The sequence below is a fragment of the Lycium barbarum genome, chromosome 6 (genome assembly GCF_019175385.1).
Source record: "Lycium barbarum isolate Lr01 chromosome 6, ASM1917538v2, whole genome shotgun sequence".
Lineage (NCBI taxonomy): Eukaryota > Viridiplantae > Streptophyta > Magnoliopsida > Solanales > Solanaceae > Lycium > Lycium barbarum.
The window spans coordinates 18,605,882-18,615,442 of NC_083342.1; the positions used below are offsets into that span (position 1 = coordinate 18,605,882).

Below are 9,561 nucleotides of genomic sequence, written 5' to 3' on the forward strand. Positions count from 1 at the left end.
ATTACTTTTTGGGTTACTCATGCCTTTGATTTAACGGAAACCCGATAAAAATATTGGAGGGCAGATTTGTGCAGTTTCGCATAGTATAGGGGCATATTTGATGCCCTGAAATTCCTAAATATTATGGCAAAAAACAAAAATATGGCACAAAATATCATTGCATTCCAAAACATAAAAAACATTTGCAATTACAATCCATGCATCCACCATTACATTACATCTAATTTATACAACCAAAAGATTAAATGTAACTACAACCATCTTTTAAAGATTGTTTTCACAAACAAGAGCACCATTTTCCCTTTTCAAAAGATTTGTTTTACTAATGATGATATCCTTTTAATTTTTCAATTTGTTGATGACCTGGATATTTTTCGTCTTTTCACTCCCAGTATCTACACGATAATGCATGCAACAACTGCTGCACAAAACATAAACATAAAAAAAAAATCATTACAAATTTGCCATAAAAAAATCACTAGGAAAAAAAGATAACTTACATTAGACTTATGATACCTGAAAAAACGTCTTCCGAAGTGCTGAAACTTTGATAAAAATAATAGAGAGAATATTACATTTTAAGCATTTATACGATCTTACATAAAATTCAATGTGGTCTGGCCATTTCGCGATTCTACGCATAACAAAAATTTAGTAGATCTGTAATGATGTGATTTTTTTTGTGATTTGTAATGACTTACATTAGACTTGTGATTTTTTTTTTTTTTTTTGTGATAGATCTTTAATGAATATTTTTTATATTTATGTTTTGTGCAGCAGTTGTTACTTGCATTATCGTGTAGATATTGGGATTGAGAAGACGAAAAATATTTAGAAAAAACTATCCAATTCATCAACAAATTGAAAAATAAAAATGATATTATCATTAGTAAAACAAATCTTTTGAAAAGGAAAATGCTGCTCTTGTTTGTGAAAATAATCTTTAAAAGATAGTTGTAATTGCATTTAATCTTTTAATTGTATAATATAGATGTAATGTAATGGTGAATGCAGACATTATATTGCAAATATTTTTTAGGCAAAAGTCATAGATAGCCTCCTAAACTTTACTACATTTTCCTCATGGCTTCCTAAACCGGGGGTTGTACCTATTGACTACCTAAACTACCCTGAATTTATACCACATAAGCACCTTTTGCCTACATGGCAACTCGTGTGTGCTGCACGCAAAATGGGCGCGTGAAGGGTTGTGTTGTTTCTTATATGGCAACTCCAACGTACCCTTTTTTTTAATAACCCCAAATTTAAAACCTCAATTCCAAAAATTCCAAAATCTCTCCTTTCTCCTCCTTTCTCAGCCGTTTCTCTCTCCCCTTTCTCCTCCTTTCTCCCCCGTTTCTCTCTCTTGTTTCAGTTCAATTTTTTTCGTCCTTGTCTCTTGATTTATAGTTGTTGCTAGTTGTATTGTCTCTTATTTCTGTCTTGGTTCTCTCTTCTTCATAGCAATGTCACAAAATTCAGGGATTATCGATGAAAATGTTATTTGTAATTGTGGTAATTCTTGTAATGTAAGAACTTCGAGAACAGTTAACAACCCAGGTCGTAGATTCTTTGGTTGCAAGATGCCAAAAGTGAGTTCCTATTTTAAAATTTTGATTTTTGGAAATTTCATTTTCGGCCATTTTTTCGGATTTGTTGTGTTCATAATTTTCTTTTACTTTTATGTAGGATAAGGGTGGATGTGGCTATTTTAAATGGATTGATCCATCTCAGAGGTTGAGCTTTTGAAGGAGAAGCTTAAAGAGGTTGAAGAAGAGAGGGATACATTGAAATATAAAATGAAGGAACTTGGAGGCAAGTATGATTCATTGAAACAAAAATTGAAGGAAATTAAGGAAGAGAGGGACTGTGCAAAAGCCAAATTCAACAGGCTTTTCGTTGTTGTTCTGTGTTTTTTACTTGCAAAAATTATCTTTGGGTAGTCTAATTGTTTCCTAGTTACTGTTTGTAATGTTCCTACAAAGATTTTCTTCTATGTTTGTAGTAATGTTTTGGTTATTAGATTTTGTGAATTCGTTGGCTTGTGTTTGGCGTTGTGAATTAGTCGCAAATATGACATGAATATAAATCAGCAAAGAAACATAGCAATTGTTCATTAAAATGCTAGCATCATACATAGAGAAGAAATAGAGACCTAGTCAACAACTATGACCTCTTCTTCTTCCTCTTCCTTCTTTTGAACATCGAATCCTATGCCCTCCCGGCACTTACACTCGCAGACCCAAATACAGAGTGTATCTCCCTCTGTCAATTGCTCGGATTTCAGAAAGTCTTTCCACCCGAGACAGAGGCGCGCGTGTTTTCCAATTTTGTAGGTCATAGTGTAACGTTTTTCTCCATAAGAAACAACGGCATGAGTTTTTTTGGTTGGTAGAACATCAAGAATATTAGTAGGAAGCACCTGCAAAAAAAACATGAAAAATTACTAAACTATTGCAATAAAAATAGCAAATGAAACATGGATGCTAAATTAAACGTACGAAATCATCACTTTCTACGTATGACCGTGTTAATTTCTTCTTGAAATATGCCAACATTTTTGAGGTTGAATGAACTTGTTTTAACAAGTGAATGGGATAATTTGAATGGGATGAAGAGAATGGGGATGAAGTTAGTGGGTTTTATAGATAGTTGAAATGGAAGATTAAGTGGATTGGATGAAGTTGGATGGGGTGAATTCAATGAAGTGAATTGAATTCACCCGATGTGGTGTTTGATTTATGGGCTAATCGGTTGTATTTGACTCCAACCGTCCCATTTATTTGGTTGTTGAGTATTTTGAGGAAATTTATTGTCTTGAAATGGCACAACTGCCACGGCTGCCTATATTCCAATCCTATTGATCTGCCCCGTGCATGTTTGACTCAGTGGCATAAATTGAAGAGTAGTATTGGCACAAATTTGATTAGCACAAATCGAAAAGTACCATTGCTAATGTCATTGGCACAACAGTAATGCATAATAATAAGTCTAGCTAGACAGCACTGCTGCAGTTTACATATACTAAAGACATTGTTTCAAATACCCTAAATATGACAAATTTCCTACATTAACTACTTGTTGGAGCTTCTTTCTGCTGAAGATCTGGTTGCTTCTGATGCAGCCTTTTGGTTTCTCTTGTTGGCTCTCAATCGGGATAGTTGTGATGTGGTCATTGCATCTTTTCCTTGCCATTTCAGTCCACGAGCTTTATAACCAATATCAATATTTGTTGGTGAAGCACTGTTCAAGTTTGTTGCACCATGTAGAACCCTCTCACTTGTTGTACCAGGCTTCAATTAAAATGTGAAACATTAGTAAATTGTGTTGAACAAAGATAAAGGCAAATCATAAAGTGAACTTACATTAAAGACTTGTGCTCCAGTAACAGGATTAGAGTATACACCAAAACCAGTTGTAGGCCTACTTTTATTTCCAGTAGCTGCAGCAAAACCAGCAGTAGTATATGCCCTTTTGTGGCCTGATAATGGTGGCAATTGACCTGAAGAAGAGTCTTCTCTTGCACTCACAAATGGTACCCCTCTTGCATTTGTGATTTTTTTTTTCTGCCCCTTCCCCTGCCAGCTCCAACTTGAGCCCTCTTTTGTGGAGCTACTGGCACAGCCCTTGTGTCACCACAAATTGAGCTTGATTGTGAACTAGCACTTGGATATGCAGGACTCTTCGTTCTAGACTATATTACACAATTAAAAATATAAATGATCCAAAGTGTATAAATTGTACAATTTAAATGAAGATGTAAATAACTTTTACAAGATATACTTACTGCTGGTGTTGGAGCAACAGTTTGGGCATCTTTTGGCACAGAATTTGTGTCACTACAAACAGAGCTGGATTGAGTTGGTGGAGTTGGTTAAGATTGACCACCTTGCCTTTCAGTTGAGGGTATTAGTTGAGAAGGACCACCCATTCCATGCTACCAAACAGAAACAATGGGATGAAAATTAGAGATTTATATGTAACAAACTAAAGTTAAGAATATGACAAATTCAATTGTACTTACTATTCTTCCACAGGCAGTCTTGTTATGGCCAACTTGTTTGCACAATGAACAAGTCATCTTCACACCTTTCTTTGACATCTTTCCATATTTCTTTGGCTCATCTTTATCCTTCATTCTTTTCTTCTTTGGTCTCCCAGGCATTTTTCTTGGCACTGGAGGCTCTATTGATGGGTTTGTAGGCTTAGGCCACATCCTCATATTGGTAATAGGTTGGATGAAGTGGCTATAAGCCTTAAGAAATGTTTCCTTCCTATACCAATTGGTATATCCCGCATTTTCGCATGTTCGGAAAATTCGAAATAATTTTGACTTGTAAGAAATAAGGCCATAATTTGATCTTTATTTAATATATGTGTGTTGTCCATGAAATGTTGATGTGGAAATATCGAGGAAGGCTAAGGGCAAAATTGGAATTTCGAAAATTAGTTTCGTGGATTACAAAATATGGACCAAAAGAAATTGGGCTTGGAAAAATGAAAAAAAAAAAAAAAAAAATGGCCCATAAGAGGCCGACCAAGAGGAAAAAAAAAAATTGGCCCAAGGCCCATGGGAAATTAAGTGCAAGACAAATAAATAGAAGGGTCCGTTACTAGTCATCATATTTAGAAACTTCAAGAACAAGAGAGGGGTTCGGCTAGAGCAAGAAAAAGAAAAAAAAAAAATCTTGAAGCCCAAATCTTTGATGCAAAAATTTATTTCTTCTTGAATTCCTACTAAGCTCAAGACCCTCTTCGACGTGATATAAATTTTGAGGCAAGAAAGTACTTTTTTTAGCAAGTGGAAAAATTGGAAAAAGGTAAGAATTCTACCCTTTTCTTGTTATGGAAGATTTATATATGATATAGTGAGTAGAATTGAATGAAAATCATGGATTTGTTGTGTGTTGAGTGAGCCGTGTGGGTGTGTGTAGATATATGTGGCCGTGTGATGTTGTTATGGTGAGGAGAAGATGGATTAATTTTATTTAGCTTGTTAATTGTGTTGTTGTGACCTTGTGATGTAAATGGAAGAATAATGGTTCAAGATTGACATGAAAATTTGTTGTAAGTTGTTGTAGGAAATTTTGTGATTTTATTATATATTTATGTAATTATGGAAATGGAATTGTTAAGGTGCAAATTGTGGTTGTTGTTGATGAAATTGGGAGATGAAAAATGTGTTGTGAATGTTGTGTCGAAGGTTGGAGGTTTCAGGTGAATTATAGTTTTTGGTGGGATTTTTGTATATTTTGTAGAATGGTATGAAATGCTTTTGAATTGCACTTGAATGATCTTGAATTAGTAGTGAATATGTAAGTGTCGATATCGGCTTGAAAATTCGTAGTTGAATCGAATATGATACGCTATGTAGAGAAGAAAGTTGCTAATGTTAGAATGTGTTTTGAATTGATTATTGATGTTATTGGTATGGTTGTTGGTATCGTTGGTGTGGTTGTTGATGAATTTGGCCGAGTTAAATTCTCTGGAATGTTGAATTTACAGGGGAGATGCTACCGAAATTTCTGTAGACAAGTGCTAGTTAGAATTTGGATTTCTAAGTACTTGTAGCTAATGTTTGGTAATTAATAACGCTATTGTAGATCTTGGAGAACCCGAGACTTGAGTCGGGATTTGTCTAGCGAGTGATCAGGATTTGTTAGCGAGCGATTGAGGTATGTAAAGCCTCCCTTTCTTTCTTTTGGCATGACTTTTTTTGGAATGAACAAATAACGTATAAGTATGCTCCTAAAGAAAATCCTATTCTTAGAGCCATTAGGATGGCTAACATCTTTGACCTCCATAAGCTATTCCATATGACTGGATACATATTTTATGATGTTCAAAGACTCTATTTGTTATGTTCCGAATGTTGTTCGAAAGAAAAACGAGAAGACTAAAGCCTTTGATGAACATTTCGATATGAAAATATGGTCTTAAAGTCCCCATTTGATTTGATCCATAATGTTATCCGCAAGTTTTCTAGTATGAATATGTGATCCATAATGATGTCCGAAAAATATTTGATATGGCTAAAGTTTTGGATACATATATTTTGATACGTACATATGATCTTAAAGGCTCCATTTGATTTGCTCCATAGTAATGGTTGAAAGTTCCCCTAATATGAATGTCACTTGAATTTCCGAAAAGAGCTCCTGAAATGCTTTTAGAAAGTTCTGTACTTCAAAAGTTTGTAACTTTCGTATACTAACTCCGATTGACCCGAAACTGATTTCTGAGCCTTCGGATGCCGTAAATACATTTGTTCATTGAGTTTTGAAATTTATTTATTTATATGCATATGGTTTCCGCATTACTCTGCTCGTGCCTACTACTATGATATCGTTCGCCGGATCCCGGGCCGGTTTTGTGATCGTGCGCACTATGTTATATATTCGGCAGTATGATGTGTTACGGTGCCCGAGACCTCGCCATAGGGCCGGGTGCCGCTTATATACGGTGTTATGATGTGATATGGCATATGATATGTTCTGATGTTCTGATATGATATGATGATATGATATGTTAGGGGATTGTACGGAGATTTGAAACATTCTGGAGTATGATGTGCTGTGGCGATCACGTTCCTGAGCCTTATGCATGATTTTATTTGCATTAATTATGTTTTTAAAACAAGTTTGATATACTGATTCTGTAACCGCTTTCCATACTCCCTATTTCGGTTCTGATTTGAATTACTGTACTTCATGCTTTACATACTCAGTACATATTTCGTACTGACCCCCTTTCTTCGGGGGATGCGTTTCATGCCCGCAGGTACAGACGTTTGTTCTGGTGAACCGCCAGTGTAGGATACATTCTGCTACTTTGGAGTGCTCCTTTGACTCGGAGCCCATACTTTTGGTAAAGACCTTTCATTGTATATGTCTCTGTATATATGTTTGACTATCTTGGGTATGGCGGGGCCCTGTCCCATCATATGTTTCTGTTATGTTTTGTAGAGGCCTGTAGTCATATATGTGGGTCATGGGTCATGTTTGTTCGTTTGTGATTATGATTTGCGTCTTAATGCGGTCCCGTTTGCTATTATGGCCAAAACGGCCCATATGTTTGTATATGTGTGTATGTATATCTGGGCGAGGTGTATTCCGCCAGCCTACCGGATTTGATATGATGTTTTTGTACGGGCGATCGCTTAAGATGATATTTGTTTCCAGTATCTGTTTAAAATAGCGCATGTCAAGTTTGAATAAATCTTTGATATGTCGATCTGGTACGTAAGTCTGTTTGGGTGTCCAGATAGGGCACCAGTCGCGGCCCACGGGGCTGGGTCGTGACACCAATGCTCTACATATGCATCAGGATCTTGATTCAAGTAATAATAAGCACAAACAGCATGAGGGCAAGGAACACCCCTTAACATCCACAACCTACAGTCACAATATTTCTTATCCAAGTGGACAACAAATGTGAACCCACCATCTCTAATTTCAAAACCATAAACCCCATTCCATTGAACATGACACCTATTAGACAACTCCTTGTTCTCTTCCAATATTCTTCTTGCCATAGGGGCAATATCATCAATCCAAGTTTCAGCAAATTTGATCATGTCTACATGCCTATTCATCATTTTATGCCTAATTTCCTCTAACATGGTGATAATAGATTTATGTCTAGCAGCTAAGATCCAAGAATTAAAAGTCTCACACATGTTATTTTCCACAACATTACACTTGGAATGAAACTTGAAATATGCCCTACAAAAAGTAAAAGGCTCATAATGCATAAAGTCCTCCATTATCTTGGGCTTACCCAATTTGGCCATTTTATCCATCTCCTCTTTAAACTTGACTTCAAAACTAGCCTTAGAGCATCTCCAAAACTGCTTCCTTCTTTCTTCTCCTCTCCACTCTTTGTGCCAATTACTCCAAACATGTTTAGCACATCTCCTTGTCTCAACATTTGGCAGCAGCTTCAATAAGACAGGAATAAGTCCCTTCCAAAAGTGTGCAAAGTACCAAAAAAAAAAAATAGTTAAACATACTGAAATGTCCTCTACTAAACTGAAATTTTAATTAAATGGAACAGAAATGGTACCTTTTGCATGTCTGACATTATAGTCAATCCTTCACCATTTCCCAAATTTAGATCAGCAATCAAGTACTTTATGAACCAATTCCAGCTATGTTTAGTCTCTGTATCCACCACTGCCCAGGCAATAGGATACATTTGGTTGTTCCCATTCTTGCCCACAGCTACCAATAGCTCACCCTTACAAGCTCTTTTCAGAAAACAACCATCAAATCCTATTATTTTTCTACACCCATCCAACCAGCCTTGATTAAATGCCTGGAAGCACACATAGAAGTACACAAAAAAGTTTTTCCCAGGTTCAGTCTCCTTATCAATTTTAACCCAACAATACTTCCTGAATTGGTTTGCTTGATCATGTCAGCATAGTCACATAATCTGAAAAATTCCAGATTCCAGTCACCTATATTTTCTATCATAACCTTCTGTTTTGCCCTGTGGCAAACAGTCCTACTAACATAAAGACCAAGCTTGTCCCTTACCAATTCCTGAATTTCCCATATCCTTATATAAGGTTGAGAAACAATTCTGTCCTTGAACTTCCTTGCTATTAGCTTAGAAGTGCACATCTTGTTTTTGTTCAAAGGAATACACTTGTGAATGGGATGATAGGTAATCACCTTAAAATCACTTGTATCCCTATCAAGCTTAGCTGCCAACACGCACTTACACTTGGTATTTTTACACTTAGCCCTCACCCTATGGCTATCATTTGGTCTTACCTTCAACTGCCTCCTATATTCTATAACATAGTCTGCTAGAGCCTTTCTAAATTGTGTTACACCATCAAAGACCATTCCAAGCTCAAAAACAGCCACCTCACAATCTTCATCATACCTAACTTTTTTGCTTTTCCTTCTAGAAGGTAAATCTACCCCCCTTACAGCATCTACATCAAGCTGTTCTTCACTATCTTTAGTCAGAGCTATCAATATATTCCTCATCTCCACCCAATTTCCCAGCATATTTGTTAGACTTATTTTTCCCAATATCCTCAAACCCTCTATCTATACCACCAGCCTCTCCAACTGGAATTTCTTGAGTTGCAGCAGCCTTTTTTTTCTTTATTTGTTTACTTCTTCTTTCTTGTCTAATAGCTTTCAACTCCTCATCTATATCTGACCCATCTTCTGGTGGTATTTCTCCTAGATCTGAATCACTACTCACACAATCAGATATATTAGATGCTTCAGCCCCATATACAAACTCAGGAGTAACCCCAACACCTTCCTGATCTAGGCTATCATAAGCAGACCAAACACCCTCGTGATCTAGGTTATCAGCAGCAGCCCCAACACCCTCTTTATCTAAGTTATCAGCAGCCCCAACCCCTTTTGATGACCTAGTTGGACTAGAAGAAACTTCTGGGCCTTTTAAGAGACCAACATGCCCATCAGTTTCAGCCAAGGCGGCCGAGATTTTGGCACGTGGGTCTTACTTTAAGTTAAAATACATAGCCGCAATAATTCCCGCCTAAATTTTGTCGTATTGGCTTTTTCCGTA

At 36.5% G+C, this 9,561-nt stretch overlaps 1 protein-coding gene across 1 annotated transcript; it reads right to left on the reverse strand.

Moving 5' to 3' along the window:
* Positions 1–3,074: 3,074 nt before the first annotated feature.
* LOC132643894 (uncharacterized) lies at positions 3,075–8,855 on the reverse strand. The gene is made up of 9 exons (XM_060360432.1): positions 8,388–8,855; positions 8,065–8,316; positions 7,305–7,963; positions 4,025–4,274; positions 3,894–3,937; positions 3,788–3,851; positions 3,583–3,694; positions 3,366–3,481; positions 3,075–3,293 (listed from the first exon to the last, which is right to left on the reverse strand). Exons 1-9 carry the CDS (start codon positions 8,853–8,855, stop codon positions 3,075–3,077), a joined length of 2,184 nt encoding a protein of 727 aa, XP_060216415.1.
* Positions 8,856–9,561: the final 706 nt, after the last annotated feature.

Coding starts and splice junctions, on each gene's coding strand:
- LOC132643894 (XM_060360432.1), bottom strand. CDS start 8,855: ATGGTCTTTGATGGTGTAACACAATTTAGAAAGGCTCTAGCAGACTAT. Junction 4,275..7,304: donor GATGCATATGTAGAGCATTG/GTGTCACGACCC, acceptor CAATTGGTATAG/GAAGGAAACATTTCTTAAGG. Junction 3,938..4,024: donor AGACTGCCTGTGGAAGAATA/GTAAGTACAATT, acceptor TCTGTTTGGTAG/CATGGAATGGGTGGTCCTTC.